The sequence below is a fragment of the Felis catus genome, chromosome B4 (genome assembly GCF_018350175.1).
Source record: "Felis catus isolate Fca126 chromosome B4, F.catus_Fca126_mat1.0, whole genome shotgun sequence".
Classification (NCBI taxonomy): Eukaryota; Metazoa; Chordata; class Mammalia; order Carnivora; family Felidae; genus Felis; species Felis catus.
Genome location: NC_058374.1, coordinates 78,974,535 through 78,993,477, shown reverse-complemented (window position 1 = coordinate 78,993,477; position 18,943 = coordinate 78,974,535). Strand labels below are relative to the sequence as shown.

Here is an 18,943-nt window from a genome sequence, read left to right as displayed (position 1 = left end):
GCACAGAGCCTGACACGGGGCTCGAACTCAGGAACCATGAGATCATGACTTGAACAGAAGTTGGACGCTTAACTGACTGAGCCACCCAGGTGCCCCTGCAGTAGATTCTCTTTAAAACAATGAGCCGTGTTCCATCAGTCTTTGGTGAAGTGAATGCATTTGTGTATGAGTTGTGTTGAAGCATGTGCCATCTCTGTTATATACACTGTTCAGCTTCCAAAACACTCCTGTGCTGAGAGACTTCTGCCAGGTTCCCAGGCCGTGATGATGCTGTCAGGATGCAAAGAGCCAGTGAGAGGCTGGCATTCACTCAGGCTGTGACTCACAGGTGCATTTGAACACGGTCACTGTGGGTCCAGAGAATCTTAGAGTTCAAGTCAATGGTTTTGAATTCAGATTCAGACTCTGCAACTGACTTGGGATTGTAAGCAAAGCTCTCAAGGCTTTTGAGCCTCATTTCTTTAGCTATAAAATAGGCAGACCAATCACCCCTGGATGATAATTATGCCCAAATGAGGCAATGTAAGCATGTCTTATGCAACTTCTGGTACAAAGTTCGTACTTAATAAATGTCAGTGGAAACAGGATCTTGTCCTCAATTTTCTTGGCTCAAACACTTGACTAAATCTGCTCACCGAAAAGAGGTGTTTAGTGGTGGCAAAGCAATTTGCAAGCTCCAAACTTTAAAGAGACCACCTCAGGGCGCCTGAGGGTGGCTCAGTCGGTTAAGCAAGCGTCCGACTTTGGCTCAGGTCATGATCTCACGGTTCGTGAGTTTGAGCCTTGCGTTGGGCTGTGTGCTGACAGCTCAGAGCCTGGAACCTGCTTCAGATTCTGTGTCTCCCTCTCTCTCAGTCCCTCCCTAGCTTGCACTCTGTCTCTCTCTCTCTCAAAATAAATAAATAAACATTAAAAAAATTTAAAGAGACCATCTCATAAACTATATGCCAATTCATTTATTGCCCAAAGGAGAATCAGCTGGCAGAATAGCTAGTCTCAGAGAATACATTCTCGGGGCCAGTAAAGAACTTATAATCAGTCCAATGAGTATCTAGCATGTGCCTGGCACACAGTTAGTGTTGGGGATATAGTGGTAGGAAAACCTGGTCCATGCCCTTGATGGTGACATGATGGTAATAAACATAACTGTAACACAGTGAGATGCTGGTAACAAAAGGTGATACAGAGACAGCACAGAGGAGAGTGAGGAGCTCCAAGGAGGTCAGAGGAGGCTGCTGGAGGGATTACAGCAGGTGGAGAGGGAGGGTGCAGTGGTGCTGGGGGGCTGGGGAGGGCGGCAGCAGCCACATCAGAGAGGCCCTCTCAATTGGCTACAGAGCTGGGATTTTACACCATAGTGCTCACAGGAGAAGCCAACACCTTGGGCATCAGACAGACCCAGGTTTCAGTCCCCCTCCGCCACTCACAATGTGACTTAGGCAAAACACTTTTGCTCCATGAATCTCAGTTTCTTCATTGGTATAAAGAAGTTACTATTAGAAGTTCCTGCATAAAGTTGTCATGAGAATTAAGTTTAGCTGAAGAATGCACAAGAGTTATTATTTTGTTCAATATCTGGCACATAGTGTGTGCTCAATAAATAGTTGCTATTATATCATTGTTACTACTGTCACTCTTAGCATTATTAGGATAGACTAGTCTTTCAAAAAGGCTGAGATGTGAAGTGCAGAAGGTCTGATAGCAATCAGATTATTTGATGAAAATGTGAAAATGAACTAAAGAGAAAATGCATTGGCTATTAAGAGATATTTCTACCATCGTATGCTTAGATCAGAATATGAACACTGACTGACTCCATGGACAAACTCTGAAGTCTCAGTGTCTCAACACAATAGAGGTTCATTTCTCACTCATAGTCCGAGACCGATTTGGGCAGCAGTCCCACATGATTCTCCCAGTGGGTGTCCCACAGAACTACGCGCTTCTGTCTTGAGCCTGGCCACATGGGACATGTGGCCTCAAGGTTACTTACTGGAAAAGGGGAAATGAGAGGTGAAAGAGACACGTGGACTGTTAACTGCCTCACCCTAGGTACCACTCACATTTAACTGGCCAATAGGGTCCCAAGCCCCAACCAAACCCCAAAGGAGGCTGGGAAATGAGGACAAGAAGGAGGATACTTGATAAGCACTAGAAGTCTCTGGCACAACCTTCTTGGTTGGTGACCAACCAACCAGGTGACCAGCTCGAGAATTCTTTTCCCCCTGAGCAGTGCTGAGATGGCACCAGCACATGTGCCCTCGTCCAAGCAAATAACTTCCCTTTGACTTTGACAATGTCATGTTAGGCACAGTGCTATAGACCAGATGAGGCTGCACGCTATGGTAATTATATTTAGTTCTCCTTCATGTTTTTAAGGAGATATTGGAAGACTGCTTGGATTTGGGAAATGTAAGTCTATCTAATGGTGAAATAGAGATAACTTGTTCAGTGTGTCTTAAAGCACATTCCTTGAAATGCTGGTTCCTATAAAATATTTGGCCAAAAAGAGGTCTTTATGGTCAAGCAAAAGCTTGGGAAACACACACACACACACACACACACACACACACACACACACACATGCACACTTTGTTGTTTTTTTTTTTTGGACAAAAACAGTTCTTTATTTCTGATACTGGAATCGGCCTACCTCCCTTTCTTCTCTAGTTTTTTTTTCAATAACTCATCTATAAAAACATGATATGCTCACATGAGAAAATTTAGAAATGTTAAAAAATAGAAAAAAAACACTTCCCAGTCACCATCTTTGGAAAACACTGAGTTTCGCAGCATCCTTTGGTATAGCTTTCCTAAGCATAGTGATGGATCTAAAAAGTCCCACAATATGATGCCTGCTTAACCTTTTTTTAAAAAAAAACCAACAAAGAATCCATCCCCACACTTTTTTTTTACACGGTACCTATTAATCTCCTAAGAACTACGGTTCCTGGGCAAACGAGAGCCAGTTTAATTGCAATATGTTTGCAAAGCCTTGCTTCAAGGATCCATCCATCCGTCCATCCTTTGTTGTTGAGCTCTTGTTTCAAAGGGTGATGCTTCTGGCTTAGTCTACCAACCCAGGTGTTGCTCCCACCTGGAACTAATGGCAGAGGTAGTCACTGGAGCCCAAATGACAGTAGGCTGCTGTCAGAGGCACCTCCAATGTGAAGCCCTCCTCCCAGACCTCAGCCACCTTTTGACCTGCCCACATCCCCACACATCCCATGCCTTCCAAACCTGGTTGTATCACTTCTGTCTCTCCATAATCTGTAAGGAAGGTAAGCCTGGGGCTTCAAAGGAATTCCTGATTCATCTGGCCAGTCAACCCTTCAAGGGAAGATGAGAAAAGGTCATCCTGCCTGTTCCCTGACCTTGGGCAGAAGTGGCTTGGTTCCAGATGCCTGGGTGTCTCAACTTCTTAGAAAGTGTCCAGAAAAAAAAGGAGACTTCAAAGGCTCCCTTTGAAACCCAATCCTATGTAAGTTTCTTCTGTTTCAATAAATACTTTTCCTCTCTTCTATTCTCAATGGTCAGAGTTAATAAACTCTCTCTTGTGCTTGTGGGGGACAAAAACCTGGCTACATTTATGGGGCATAAGAAACAATCTCATGAAATAATGGAAAGCCTAACCTTGAACTTCTCAAAGGGCTTGCTGGTCACCCAGCTTCATTGACATGGCCCCTCTCCTCTTCAGAGGGAATAGACTGTAGTGTCTCCCCTGAGGCAGCATAGAGAGCCCACTCTCTTTTCCACCCAGGACCTTCTAGACTCCTCTATCTGTTTATCTGTGGCTGGCGCCATCTCTATCACTCACCAATGTCCCCACAGCCTTGTTCCCTGTGGGGTAAACACCTTGGCTGTTATTATGCTCTGATTGGTTCAGTGGAGGCTGTGCCACTCAACGACGCCCAGGTACCATCTGGCCATTCCACGAGGGTTCCAAGGGGGAGTCCAGGCTCCAGGGTGTAACTGAGGGCACAGCAATGAGCCTTGTCCTAAGCACCAGTCTGTTTCACACTCATCCTGAATGTCCCTGGTGCCAAGGCTGGGACTGAACACCAGTGAGCAGGGGAGGGAAGGGTTAATCCAGAAGGACCTGCTAATCTGATGGTGGAAATGGGACACATACTCAGGACTCAGACAGACTGAGCAATAAGAGTGATGAAGCAGAAGCCCACCAGGGTGTCAGAAGGGCATTATGGGAAGGGAGTGAGAGTGGGGGAGGGGCAGAGACAGACTCCCAAGCCCACTCAGGCTGTCAATGCAGAGCCAGATACGGGGCTTGAACTCACCAACTGGGAGATCGTGACCTGAGCCAAACCCGAGCTGCAGTCAGCCGCTTAACCAACCGACACACCCGGGTGCCCCTGAGAGGGGCTGATTCTAACAGAAGAGAAGAATTAGAGACAACTTAAGTTGGAAAAAGGAAATTGGGTTTGATTGGAAAAGATACTCTTGAACTTATTTGGAATGAAGTTCTAGAATCTAGTTCTTAGTTTTTCAGATTGGAGGAGTCTTCCTCAGCCCTTCTCAACTTGTTCTTAATCATCAGTCACATTTTGATCCAGAATCAGAAATGCCAAGGCAGCAAATGTCCCGATCAGGGGTTCCTTGCATGGGACGAATGATCATCTTCTGCTATCAAAGTAAAGGAAAACACACAAATCCCACGAAAGACCATCTTCCTAAAGCTTTCTTGTTCCATCTCCTCTAGCATCTCCCTCACTTTTATTCCAGAAATGTTTTTGGAGAACCCTTTTAGCTCTGGCCCAAAGTCCTCACCCTCCACCTCTTGTGACCAGAGCTCCCACTGGCCTTAACTTTGTCACTGTGTCTGATCTGCCTCAACAGACGTAGAATTCCTTGTAGACAGACCAGAAATCTCCACCCTCTGGGACTTCCTTCCAGTACTCAGGTCAGAGCCGTCTTTATCCAGAAGCCTTGGGAAAGCAGCAGCCCACAAGCTAAGGATGATTCTCTGGAACATTCTTGACCCTGTTCATGTCCTTCGGAAGCAGAACCCGCCTGGCCATCTGCTCCATTGGACCACACCCCTCCACCTCTAAAGGGTGTCTCCCCCCAACCCCAGCCAGACCCACTGGAAGCTTCCACCACAGATCTTGACAGTGATAACCCCAGTAATTGGAGGACAGCAAGTGAAGATAAGGTAGCCAAATTATTATAATGCAGGAGGTGAGCAAACCAAATGCGGGGTTCCGAGCCATTTTATAGGGGATTCATGGGGAGTTCACGGTTGGAGGGGGTGGGGGAGACAAATCTCAGGGAGAGGTGGTAATCTCCTATACGGAGAGGCCCCAGGTGGCTAATAGGTGTTCCCGACCTACAAATTAGGCTGCCTCCAGCCGCCTATTTAAGGGGCTGGGGGCGAGCCAGGCCGACCAGCGCAGCCGCCCTCCGCGCCCCTATCCCGCGTTCCGCACGCGCCCGCACCCGGTCCCCACAGCATGAGCCGCCAGCTGCACCAGCGCCCCGCGGGCGAGCGCCCCAGCTTCAGCGGCTGCTCGGCCGTCATCGCGGGCCGGGTCAGCGGCAGCTCCGCCTCGTTCCGGGCCGGCGTCAAGAGCACGGCGGCCTTCGGCAGCCGGAGCCTCTTCAGCCTGGGGGGCGGCCGGCGCCTGGCTCTGTGCGCCGCGGCCGGCCGGGGCGGCGCCTACGCGCTGGGCCACTGCTCCGGCACCGGCGGCCGGCTGGGCGGCTTCGTGGGCACCGTCTTCGGCAGCGCCGGGCTGGGGCCCGCGTGCCCGTCCGTGTGCCCGCCCGGCGGCATCCCTCAGGTCACCGTCAACAAGAGCCTCCTGGCCCCCCTCCACGTGGAGCTGGACCCCGAGATCCAGAAGGTGCGCGCCCAGGAGCGGGAGCAGATCAAGGCGCTGAACAATAAGTTCGCCTCCTTCATCGACAAGGTGGGTCCTCAGGCATCTGTGCGGCCTTGCGTTGGGGACCAGTGTGCACCGGGGTGCTGGCTCTGCCACTGACAGCTATGTGAAAACTTGGGCCAGCCGGTTATCCTTTCTGGGCTTCCCTTGGCTCCTCTGTAAAATGGGCACACTGTGGCTCTTACCCCACATGAGGATGTGAGGGTGAATTGGATGTTTCTAACGTGCTTGGAACAGCGCTAGGCACCCCTACCCCCCGACCCACGACCCGTGGTAAACAGAAGCTTCATTTTATCCTTGTGGACAAGACCCGGGGTCGGAACGGGGGTGCGCCACAGGCAGGAGACTTGTGAAATGGCCCTCTGAGAGCTCTCAGTGATCACACAAGGAGATGGGTACATATATCCAGGACAGGAGCACAAGAGGGACACTGACCAGGGAGTATCACAGGACGTGATGCTTGGTGAAGGGAAAGGACTTAACAAAGTAGGAGGTAGGATGGGGGTATAAGCCAGGAAGGTGTCTAGAGGAGATGAAAGAAAAGGACCAGAAAACTGAAAGCTGGGGCTGGGCGGGGGGGGGGGGGGGGGGGCGGGGGAGAAGGGAGATTGAGAAGGAGGGCATGTCGAGTTACAGGTGTGCATTCTCTATGTGTCTGTGGGGATGGGAGCATGCAGAGGTTAAAAGGGAAGCTGTCTCTGGTGACTCAGAGGCAGTGACCCCAAAGAACGAAGAGGAGAGAAGGAATATGCTTCTGTATCCAACCTGGGGCAGAAGGTCTAGGCCATGAGTCACAGGGGACATAATACTGACAAGAGCTGATGTTACTCAGTGCCCGGTGCTGTCCCAAGGGGTTCCCATATATCAACACACAACCCGTGATTGTGTTATCATTCTGCCTTGCGGATGAGGAAACCAACATGGCAGGAGGCCAGTAAACGTGCCCAGGCTGATAGAACAGCAACAGAGGACTGTGTCCCTCACCGCTGTGCTCAGGAAGAGGAAGGAAGTGGTTGGAGGGGAGAGGGAAGGACTGGAAGAAACAGAGCTACTGTCCCAGAGGACAGGGCTCATTTTCCTGTTCAAAGTCTGTTCTTCCCCCTCATGTTTCCTTCTCTCCCTCAAGCTAGAGGTAGGGAAGAAGAGGAAGGCTAGCGAGTAGCAGAGGCTTGAAGTTATTGAGCCCAAACATGTAAGACTTTTGGTCAAGCATGAAGGAACCTTCTAAAGATGTGAGAACCCGCTTTGAAATGAAAACCGAAGAAACCAACCAAGAGCGACTTAGGCTGCAGATAAGAGAGAACGTGTTAATGGCCAGAGTGACTTTCCAATGCCATTCCCCACCCCTGCACTGTTCCTCCCTTGCTTCCCATCTTCCTTCACTCTGAAAACACCAGCATTTACAGCAAAAGAAGCTACTTCCATCACATGATAACTCACGGTGGCAGTTAGAGCACTGCGTAAGCCTACTTCCCGATTTCTTTTAGACTCAATCTGATTTCTCGTCTTGGAGACCCAGAAAGGCACGTCCCCCTGGCTGAATCCGTTCTCTGATGAGTCTTGCTCTTTCCTCCCTCCCATCCAAGACCGACTGTATCTGATTTCTGGGGCCCTCTCTCCCCACTTGTGGAGAGGCAAGAGGGCCCTCTCCCCCTCTCCCCCTCTCTTGTGGAGAGGCAAGAACAGAAGGGGGATTCTGTGCTATGACCACCTTTGGGTTCCAGGTGCGGTTCCTGGAGCAGCAGAACCAGGTGCTGGAGACCAAGTGGGAGCTACTACAGCAGCTGGACCTGAACAGCTGCAGGAAGAACCTGGAGTCCATTTATGAGGGCTACATCAGCAACCTCCGGAAGCAGCTGGAGACACAGACAGGCGACAGGGTGCGGCTGGACTCGGAGCTGAGAAGCATGCAGGATTTGGTGGAGGACTACAAGAAGAGGTGAGTGGAGAGGCGGAGAATCCGCCACTGGAGGGTCTTGATGACAGATTGAGGTTTCGATTTGCAGCCAGCATTTTTGCCTTCTTAGGTCCTTTGCTGATACCATGTGCGATTTCCTTTCCCCTGGGGAGGGAGGGAGATCCAGACAGGTTGAGACATAGGAAGAGAAAGGATCTCTACCCAAAGTGGTGCCCTGAATCGCCTAGGACATGGTGTGCCCATTCTCACATTGGAAATGGAGACATGGGGACAAGAGGGCTGTCTTAAAACCAGATGGACAGCCCAGGTGGCATTGTAGCTCCTCCTGTGTGAGGGGCCTTCCACGGGAGTACCTAGGATGTGAGCCATCACGCCAATCCCAGAGCAAAACCTAAAGCTGAGCGAACAAGGGTTTTAAAAACTTTTTTCATGCTGCGGCATATCTGTGCTGCTGAATCTCATTAATTTCCCCCAGGCTTGAGCCATCCCGGCTCAGTGTGATCTGGTATTTTGGAAGCTGGCTTTCAGGTGCCAGGATCTCTAGGGAAAGATGACTTCTCCCACAATTCAAGGGGATGGAGATGGTCAGAGCCAAGTGATTTCTCTTGCTCCATGTTCAGTCTGCCTGTCCACCCCTGTTCTGAAGTAGCCCCAAGCGGAACTCTGCCCTGAGACCTGCGTGGAGTCCTGAGGGAGGAGGTGACAGAGTCTATAGTCCTGAAAGCACACAGATTATGGGGACAGGCTTAAAGAACACGCTCAGAGAGCCCCCAGGCAGTGGAAATGAATACAGTGTGAACTGAGACGGAATGGTGTTAAGATGGAAATGCCACCCCATTGGATATTTGGGTAGAATTCTGGAGGAAAAGAGAATATTTCCAGGCAGAGCCCAGATGTCCAGGTCAGACATCCAAAGATCATGCTGCCTCTGGGCTTTTCAGACCAGGGAAGCCAGGTGTTCTGGAGTCACCACCATGACCATGAGTCACTCAGTCCTCTGAGAACTTCAGCTTTAATATTTATAAAATTCAGACACTGCTGCCTGCCTCTCCACTTGCACGCGCTGTTGAGAGAGGGTAATGCCAAAAAGTAATGTATTAACAGCTCTTAAAAGAACCAAAGTGCTAGGCAACACTAAGGCCTTGTGTCCTGATGTCACTGAGATCCTAGCTTTACTATTAACTAGCTTTATGTCTTTGCCTCATGTATAAAATTGGGAGATGATAATAATAGAAGCTATTTCGCAGGATTACCGTGGGGATGAAATGAAATAATGAAATGAACTGGGAACTATTGTAAAATCCACTTGGCAAGAAATGAAAGTCTACATCTTGTACAGTAGGTTATTGGAAGCATTCAAGATTAAAGTGATAGAGATTTAATATAATTAATATGTCTGTGTTCTAAAACAAAAAATCAATATGCATTTGGCTGTGGCTTAACTTTTATGCATGCATTATAATGTATTTTGTAAATTATAAGTTAGTTCCAAAGTCAATAGTGCTATGAAATGCGTTCTTTTTCTTTCTAAAAGGGTGTAGATGTGTATGTTCTGCTCTTTGGTTTCTAGAAGTACCTAATGAAAAATTATGGCCAAATGAACATGATTAATTTTGATAGCCATCATGATCAAACTTTTTCTGTGTATTTTATGGAATAGAAAGATCGGCTAAAAACTAATTGGTCTGCAACTAGGGTATACTCTTATTTGTTAACGGGAGGAAGAAAGATTGAATATTTTCTAAGATAATGTGAGATAATGATAAATTGTAATAGAAACAACTACTTGATAAAAAGAAGTATTCAATTGTCTTTTAAGTAACCCACATGGAATCTGAGATAAATCATATCAACTGTTTTTTATGTATTTTATCCATGTGACTGACAAAATCCGGCAGGTTCAGAAAATGTTCCAGTAGCATTTTATTTATTTATTTATTTATTTATTTATTTATTTATTTTTTCAACGTTTTTAATTTATTTTTGGGACAGAGAGAGACAGAGCATGAACGGGGGAGGGGCAGAGAGAGAGGGAGACACAGAATCGGAAACAGGCTCCAGGCTCCGAGCCATCAGCCCAGAGCCTGACGCGGGGCTCGAACTCACGGACCGCGAGATCGTGACCTGGCTGAAGTCGGATGCTTAACCGACTGCGCCACCCAGGCGCCCCTCCAGTCGCATTTTAAAATAACCCACTTCACTAACCTGTACTACTTGAGTCATTCAGCAGGCCTTTTTCCCCCTTGGCAGCCAGTGGCATGCCTTAGGAAGAATAAAAAGCTGAAATGGATTGCTCGTGTTAAATCATGTGGAAACAAGCCATTTTCTAGCATTAATTAAGATTCATTATTCAACATTCTTTGACAACAGTGAGAGGTGACATAGGTCTTTGAGTCATCTATACTCTTGTCTCCCCAGTCTATAATATATCTGCATGAAGAACATCCAGTCCTATCCAAGCATCCTCTTTCTAAGACCTTGCTTCATCTGGAACAGAAATATGTATATATATAAAAAAAAAAAAAACCCAGTAGAAACAACTAGAAGGTGGGGATAGTGTTTTGTTTGGTGCCTGGGACGTTTTGCACCATGGGCTAATGCACTGTGCTAAGGGGCCGGATGGCAGAACGGGTGCGTCTTTCTGCTGTCAGGAGGGTGGGGGTAGTTGTGAAACAGAGGAGGGACAGTGAAGCCCCCCACAGGTGCACTCTAGGGCAGCTGCACGGCAGGATAGGTCACATGTGAACGAAGGAGCTGGATGTGAATTCCTTTAAACCTGTTCCCGTCACGTCCCCTTTATTTTTATTTTTTTATTTTTTTCAAAATTTTTTTTTTCAACGTTTATTTATTTTTGGGACAGAGAGAGACAGAGCATGAACGGGGGAGGGGCAGAGAGAGAGGGAGACACAGAATCGGAAACAGGCTCCAGGCTCTGAGCCATCAGCCCGGAGCCCGACGCGGGGCTCGAACTCACGGAGCGCGAGATCCGTCACGTCCCCTTTAGAAGGCTGTGCATGCCCCAAGGGTACGTGAACCCCAGCTTGTAGGCCACTGCCATGCAGCTCTGGGCGTGGAGGTGATCACCAACTGCTCAGGGAGCATTTGCAGAACTGAATTATCCCAATGGCAACGCCGCCTCCGTTCTCTTGCCGCACGCAGGTATGAGGTGGAGATTAACCGACGCACAGCTGCTGAGAATGAGTTTGTGGTGCTCAAGAAGGTGAGTGGGGAGCAGGAAGGGCTGGAGGAGGCCTAGGGAAGCTCCCTGAACACCTGACACAGTGATGTCGGTAGGCTGAGGAAAGAAAGGGGGACCGGGGTTCTAATTTCCCTGCTCTCCTAAGTCCCCTTGCCTGGGACGCATGCTCCCAGAACCTGCCAGCTTCCAGTCCACACATTTCGCCACACTTCGGGCACGGCCATTGCCCCTCGCATTGGTTGGCTTGCTCTCAGCAGCCGGGCCTCCCTGTGGAGGCCAGGGAGAGGGGAGTAGAGCCCGTAGGGAACCTGAGGCTCCTTGTGGCAGGGAGGGAGGGCAGGGGAAGGCAGCTGGCTCCTCTCTGTGTCCCCCAGGACGTGGATGCCGCCTACATGAACAAGGTTGAGCTCCAGGCCAAGGTGGACTCCCTGACGGATGAGATCAAATTCTTCAAGTGCCTCTATGAAGGGGTAAGGATATCGCTGAGCTCTCCTGTGTGGTCTGTGCCACTCACAGGTGGCTTCTGGCCCTCGGCCCGCCTGGACGTGTCGACCGAAGGTTGGCAGCTCAGTGCAGCTGACGTTTGCTGAGCAATGAGGTGGGCTTGAGGAGGGCCTGCTGGAGAATAAATGATCCCTGTCTTCCGGGAAGTCGCAGTCCGATAGGGAAAACAACCTGCAGATGAGCTCTGGCGGGGAGCAGAGGAAGGTATAGGGAGTTCTGCCTGAGCCGCCAGGGAAGGTTCCCAGAGAAGGATGAGGAAAATCTCAGGGGGTGCTGAGAATGGCACGGGGGTCTCGCCTGAGGGAGCTGGATGCGTGGCCTGAGTTGTGCTAAACCGTGAGGGGCCTGGGGAAGGGAAGGTGGCCGGTGATCCTAGAGAAGCTCTGTGTGCCACGCTCAGATCTAATATTCCGGATGAAGTCATAGAGTGTGGAATAGGGGCAGGTGCAGGCCTGAGTGCATGATGGAGAGGCCAGTCCCACCTTGGGGCTGAAAGCCCAACGCTCTCCCCTCGTGCCTGGCACACACCGGCACTGGTAGGCTCTGTGGAAGGCTGAGGGAGGGCAGTGAGGGATTGGCCAGGGAGGGTTGGGAGATGTGCTCTCTTCATGGGGATCCTCTAACCGGCTCCACTTCCCTAACTGCTGTCCAGGAGATCGCTCAGATGCAGTCCCACATCAGCGACACATCTGTCGTCCTGTCCATGGACAACAACCGGGACCTGAACTTGGACAGCATCATCGACGAGGTCCGCGCCCAGTATGAGGAGATCGCCCTGAAGAGCAAGACCGAGGCCGAGGCCCTGTACCAGACCAAGGTGGGCTGTGTGCCGGGTGTGCAAGGCCCAGTGACTACGGCTGCCACTCTCTCTTTGTGTGTGCATGTGCATGTGTGTGTGTGTATTGGGCTGGGTTGAGACCTCTTTTGTCTTGGAGTTGAGCCTTGTGGAAATGCCCCCCTGTGGTCCAGGGAGGGCAACCACAGCTTTGGCATGTGTTAGGGGCACATATGGGCTTGGCTGTTGGCCCTAGCTGACAGCAGAGGTCACATGAGCCACAACCCAGGGAAGACTCTGTCAGTTTCTGTGGGTAATCCATCCATCTTGGCTTTTCTTTGTGTTCCCAACTTTGTAGAACTCCACCAAGGCTCTCACCCTTGTGGACCTGAGGACCCTGTTGAGCTGGAGCAGGGCCTTCCTGTCTGAAAGGAAAGGGTGGTCTTTCTCTCCCTTTTCCTTCCCTCCTAGTCCCTCCCCCCCATCTCTCCTCCTATTACCTTTGCTGCTTGGGCAGTGAGAACAGCATGTGGTCCCCCTCCCCCTCTCCATGCTCAGGACCCTTGGGAGGTGAATTCCCAATGGTCCTCTGCTCCTCCTTCTCGCCCCCCAACGTCAGATCCAAGAACTGCAGGTCACAGCGGGCCAGCAAGGGGACGACCTCAAACTCACCAAGGCTGAGATCTCAGAGCTCAACCGCCTGATCCAGAGGATCCGCTCAGAGATAGGGAATGTGAAGAAGCAGGTGGGTTCCATGAAATGAGTCAGCTGACGGGCTGTCTTGAGCACCAAGGGTATGAGGCTAAATACGGAACAAGGATAAGACATGGTCCCTCCTGAGGGCATTTACAGTCCAGGAGGAGAGAATAGTCTGAACCCGTATAGAAAGATGAAACATTCCACCCACTGTGAAACATGCTTCCTAAGGGCTGTAGGGGTCCGGAGTGGCCAGAGCGGAATGAAGACCCCAGGGAGGCTTCCTACAGGAGGTGGGAGGGGATGGGCAGAAAGGAGAGGGAAGGGAAGGGGTCCTGGTGAGGGAGCCGGCATGAGCAATGGATCCAAGGTGGGCGCTGCATGGCATGTGTGCAGGGGTGAGAGGCACCTAGCTCAAGCACAAGTTCTGTGATGGGTGGGGTGCGAGGGGGCGGGACCCCACCGGGTCGCACGGGGCAGATTATGGGCACCTGTGAAGCTGGGCAGTGGAGTTTCGACCCGACACAGTAGGTGAAAAGGAGGTTTCATGTGATGATGAATCGGCGCTAGAGGAAGGAGAGCCCAGCAGTGGAATTGAGGAGAATGGGAGAGAAAGAGCTTTCCAACGTAGACTTGGCCCAGGGCTCTGCTCTGTGTTTGCACCCTGCTGTGGCAGTGCTGTGCGTGGTGGCCTGGCACTGAGTGACCCCATGGCCCCAGGCGCATCATTTGGGTTATCTGAGTCTGTAGGAATCGAACCCAGGAAATTCCCAGAGTTGGTGGAGGCTGGCACAAAGGCTTCCTGGGCAAGTCAAGTGGCCCTGTCCCCTTGTCCTCTTCTTTAGAGGCCCCGCCCTTCCCTACACACACACACACACACACACACACACACACGCGCGCGCGCGCGCGCGCGCTCTTCTTCTGTGCACCAGGCTCCTGGCAGCTGAAAGAAGAAAGACCACATTACACAAGAACTCATGGCGTTTTTCATTTAATCAAGGTCTGCATACATGAAAGAAAAACAACAAGGTGTTTGAAGCTGCCCTCAAGTATCAGATTATAATGTGAAGCTGGCAAAATGCCGTGTGTTCACGGTTGGGTGAGCTTATTACCAGAAAGTGACGTCTGCAGTCAGAACACCACCTAGGAGGTCAGGGAAGATGTCCTCCGTGGGGGAGCCCATGGGGGTCACTCTCGGTGCTTGGTCCCCTTGAAGCTCCTCCAGAGGGCCCTCAGTCAGGGTGCTTTCTGGCCCTCTGGCCTTCCCACCAAAGAAGCACATAGTTTCGCCTGCAGACTGTCTTGCCATTTGCTGACCCCAGGATCCATGGGATGATTGTTGTCAACGATGCCCCAGTTTCATGCCCTCTCCCCTCACGCCACATTCACGAGACCCAGAAGCCTCCTGGGCTCACCGTGCGGGACCTCAGTCAGTGAAAAGGAGCAGAGGCCAGCTTGGCAGAATTTGGCACACTTTCCTATCAGACAGGAAGGCCCTGCCCCAGCCCAACAGAGTGTATTGCCACGCCCTGAATGATTAGACCTCCACAGTCCTGAGGATGGGACGTGGTCTTCTGTGGTCGGGTGGCTGGGTCCTGAGGCTGTGAGCCACTCACCCGAAACACTATGGGTGTTTGCACGGCTGGGGGCCTGCCCGGCACAGGGGTGGTGCCGGCTGGACCGCAATCTAGAATTCCGTCTGGCCTTAGCATCGGCTGCTTTCCTTGGGGTGAAGCAAATTTGACTGCAGAGGAAGGGGACACACCAGAAAAGAGAAGCCAGAGTTTTAGATCCCACCAAAACCTTGGCCTAGTGATGGAACGCACACCAAGACTAAGAGGTCCAAAAGCCCACGGCAGCCGTCCCATGGCCGCAGCCCAGAGCCTCATCTGCAGTTTTGTATTGCACGTTAGCCTTCTACCTGACAGCAGCTGCCTGCCCGCTTGGGAAACCTGGTAACAAGAGTATCTTTTGAGGCTATTACTCCCCTAGTGTGATGCTCTGTGGAATTTTGGAGGCCAGACTCAGTGTGGCAGGTTTACTGGACAGAAATTTCATCAGTAAGGAACTTTATGAATCCCTCTTTTTTTTTTTTTTTTTTGGTTTTTGTCTTGGGTTGGCATTAGAATCTTGCAGCCAGTGTTACAGACCAGGAGGGGGAGGGCAGGGGCCACAGGCCCAGGGAGCTTGCCTTCTCAGTGCCCTTCCTCCTCTCTCCCAAGGTAGGGAAGCTCCAGCTTCACATGCCAACGCATGAGCGGAGGTGAGCCACGCTGGAGTTAGGAGAAAGGACAGATTCATCTGTAGCAATGTCCAAAGCGGGGGACACTGGGAGGACCTCAGAGCATTTACTATCGGTCAGGACCAAATGAGGGGAAGGTGTCTGAGCAGGATCTCAGAACTGTGTTCTGGCTCAAAGCGCTGGATGCACTTGCTCCGCAGTGCTCTAACCTGGAGACGGCCATCGCCGATGCCGAGCAGCGGGGCGACTGCGCCCTGAAGGACGCCCGGGCCAAGCTGGATGAGCTGGAGGCCGCCCTGCACCAGGCCAAGGAGGAGCTGGCCCGGATGCTGCGGGAGTACCAGGAGCTCATGAGCACGAAGCTGGCCCTGGACGTGGAGATCGCCACCTACCGCAAGCTGCTGGAGGGCGAAGAGTGCAGGTGGGGGGCCAGATATCTCTAATCTGGAACAGTTTCCCATCTGCGTGAGTAGGAAGATTCAGGGCAAACAGTTTGGGTCGGTTCAGGTCCTACTGAGGCAATGGGTTTGACATGGTGCAGTAGGAAAGACCAAAGTTAGACTCTAGGAAGGACTGAGTTGTAAAAATCCCAGAGAGGTAGTGGGAGAGGAAATATTAACATCTGTAGCGGTTGCAAAACAGAGTGTCCCTGGCCCTTTGTGCTGCGCGCTTGAGGGTGAGTCCGGGGAGGGGGCGGGCAGGATGGCTTCCAAGAGTCATCTGAGTGCGAGGTAACTCTGGCAAAGCCTGAGGCCCTGCGAGGATGTGAGCTCGTTCCTCTTGACTGTGTGAGACCACTGGCATAATAGAGGGGAGCAGGGACATGATCACTCCAGCCACCAGACCACTCCAGAGCCGCTCTGATGGAGAAGGGAGACTTCACAGCAGACTTTTTTTGTCTCTGTTCCTTTCCGGAGAGGTCCCGCTGGGGTGTGTGGGAAGAAGGGATGGATGGGCAGTGTGCATTCTGAGGGGCATCCCTGTGACCCCCTGGATAGATGCAGTGCTGCTTTACAGAGGGTTTATCTGCCTCCCCCACTTTCTCTCTCCAGGATGTCCGGGGAACACCCCAGTTCCGTGAGCATCTGTAAGTACCAGGACCTGGTTCTGCCCTTGGTCACCTACCAGAAGTCTGAGCCTCCAATTCCATGACACCAGAGAGAAGTCAGGACAGCAGGGAGGGTTCAGGGCAGATGTAGGGGTGTGAAGAGGCTTTAGTAGCCAATGAGAAGCAACGGATGGAGAAAAATAATAATACCGTGAAAGACAGAAGCACAATCCATGGAAAGATCAAATGATGCCCAGTAGTGTATAATCCAAACGCCTCTTGTAAGCATGAGGCTTCCTGGAGACATTCTATTGATCTTGAGACCAGCGCACAGTCAAGGCTCTAGCTTTCAGTCGGTGGGGCGGGGGTGGGGTGGGGTGGGTGGGTAGTGGTCCTGGGGGTGGTGGGGGCTGGGGGGAGCCTGAGGGCAGGACTGTGGAAGGAGCTGAAACAGGCTGGAAAGCTAGGGACGGTGCAGGGGAGTTACTGTGGGGGGGGGTACTCCAGCAGCCCCTTCCTTGGGGGCCGCACCGAAGGGTCTTTGTTCCTGTGGGGGAAGGTCCCTGCCAGAGCTCGCTGGAGCTCTAAGTCTGTCGCTGGTGGATGGACGCAGACCGATAGGACAGGGTCTAATACGGGCGGCCAAATACTTGAAAAATGATCAGTGCTGCTGAAAACCTCTTTGTAAACTAAAAGCACACTGCAGAGAGAATCTGTCCCCAGGGGGAGGGAATTGAAGGAGTGGCCGGGATGCCACAGGCCAGGGGTCTTCTCTTCCCCCCTGTTCCAGCTGTGATCAGCAGCACTGGCGCTGGGCCAGGAGGGGCTGGCTTCAGCGTGGGCTTCGGCGCCTCGAGCAGTTATGGCTTTAAACCCGCGGCCGTGGACGTCAAAACCAAAGGCAACTGCGGCAGCGAGTTCAAGGATCCCCTGCCCAAGACCTCAGGCAGCAGCTGTGCAACCAAAAAGGCCTCGAGATGAAGGGCTGTGCGCAGAAAGCTGCAGAACCCGTCTGCTCCACCCCCACTCCCTGCCCGCCCCCACCCTGTCCCAGCCTTGAAGTGCTTCCTCTGGAGCCCCAGTCCCTGAGCCGTCCCCTGTCCCTGTGGTCCGGGTGGTGCACGCTCTTTTGTGGGAAGTCCGGTCACGAGTGCTCTCGGTGACCTCCTTCTTGGCCATTTATCATTGGGTCGCTGCCCCCAGTGCAGAGATAACGCATCTACGTAGGATGTTTTTCCCTGGCCAGGTGTGAGCCCCTCTGTCCCCATGCCTTTCTTGGGCCTTTGCGGCCCAGGGGGTCTCTCTGTCCTCTGCTTCGGGTCATGTCCGGTTCTCCACTTCTCCTGCAATAAATGATCAGTGCCATTTGATTCCCGTGTTGAATCTGTTGCCCAGGAAGTTGACGTTGGCAGCGCCCCTTCTAAAGTTCCTCGGTCTAATTCTGGGGCGCCAGGCCGGACGTGGGTCTCTGCCGTCTGGTTGTGGCCAGGTAGGTACTGCTGAGGGCGGCTCCTGGTCAGCAGCTGGGGTTTGTTTCTGACATGCCTCTGGACAGGCTCTGCTTCCGGGGCACCGGGGCACCTGTGCACACAGTGTGAGGTGGGCACTATCACCCCTGTTGCGGACAGGCTCACATCGCGGTCACACCAGGATGCTCAGGCACGCGAGCTTTGGCCTGGCTTCTCGCCCGGGTTCTCAAAGGCACCCACACTAAGTGCCTCTTATTTCCTTCTTTTTCCTTACCTCCTCACTCTCCTGCCAACCCACCTTAACTCCGCTGCCCCACCGAGGGCCTCTTTCTGTTTTTCCAGCCAATTCTTTTCCACCCCAAAGTTTGAGGCTTGCCTGTGTGTACGTTTCTGGATGCGTCGGATCTGTTGGGTGCAGAAAGTAGCGGCTCACCGAACCAGTCTTCAGGTACTGGGAATACTGGAGTCAACAAACAGGCACAGACTGTGTTCTCAACAGAGCTTACAGCCTATGAGAAGAGTGAAACCACGCAACTAACAGAGACCTCCATAACACACGGTCAAGCAGTGATTATTGCCACGAGTGGAAATTAAGTGAAGGAAGAAGGGGGCTCTCTGAGGCACGCGCGTGTCTCTGCAGGGGTGTTGTTTTCTCGGAATCAGTTCCCACCGTTGGTTCCAGCAAGGTGCTAAGAGTGAGACCACCTTCCAGGGATGAGCCTCGTTTGAGGGGGGCATTTGAGGTGCCCAGTGACGCCTTCTCCTCCCACATCATCCCTAGCTTTAATCTTGGTTTTTCTTTCCAGCGGGCCAGGACTTTTCATACCCAAGGATTTTTGCAAATATGATTTTTTCACTTGCAGGTTCCCGTGCCCCATTTAGGGAAAGCCCGCGTTCATCCTTTGTGGCCTGGCTGAAATGCCACCTCCCACATTCATGCTTTTTCTGGTCCCTCCTGGCAGACTCCATCAAAGTCATTGAACATTAAATGAGAGGGAACATTAGAGCTGGTGGCCAGACAGTTCTCCCTGTCCCCTTACTTAAAAAAAAATGTTTATTTACTCATTTTGAGAGAGAGAGAGAGAGAGCACAAATGTGAGTAGGGGAGACACAGAGAGAGGAGAGAGAATCCCAAGCAGCCTCCATATTGTCAGCATGGTGCCCGACATGGGGCTCGACATAGGCTTGATTC

The 18,943-nt window shown here is 51.7% G+C and overlaps 1 protein-coding gene across 1 annotated transcript; it reads left to right on the top strand.

The window, feature by feature from the left end:
* Positions 1-5,453: 5,453 nt before the first annotated feature.
* KRT72 (keratin 72) lies at positions 5,454-17,652 on the top strand. Its single transcript, XM_011283953.4, has 9 exons — positions 5,454-5,927; positions 7,625-7,839; positions 10,978-11,038; positions 11,392-11,487; positions 12,174-12,338; positions 12,916-13,041; positions 15,435-15,655; positions 16,287-16,321; positions 17,073-17,652. Exons 1-9 carry the CDS (start codon positions 5,469-5,471, stop codon positions 17,261-17,263), a joined length of 1,569 nt encoding a protein of 522 aa, XP_011282255.4. The 5' UTR covers positions 5,454-5,468; the 3' UTR covers positions 17,264-17,652.
* The last annotated feature ends 1,291 nt before the right edge of the window (positions 17,653-18,943 follow it).

Excerpts from the sequence above, each read along its gene's own strand:
- KRT72 (XM_011283953.4), top strand. The coding sequence starts at position 5,469 with ATGAGCCGCCAGCTGCACCAGCGCCCCGCGGGCGAGCGCCCCAGCTTC. Across the intron at positions 12,339-12,915 it reads AGGCCCTGTACCAGACCAAG|ATCCAAGAACTGCAGGTCAC; the intron begins GTGGGCTGTGTG and ends CCCCAACGTCAG. Across the intron at positions 13,042-15,434 it reads TAGGGAATGTGAAGAAGCAG|TGCTCTAACCTGGAGACGGC; the intron begins GTGGGTTCCATG and ends CTTGCTCCGCAG.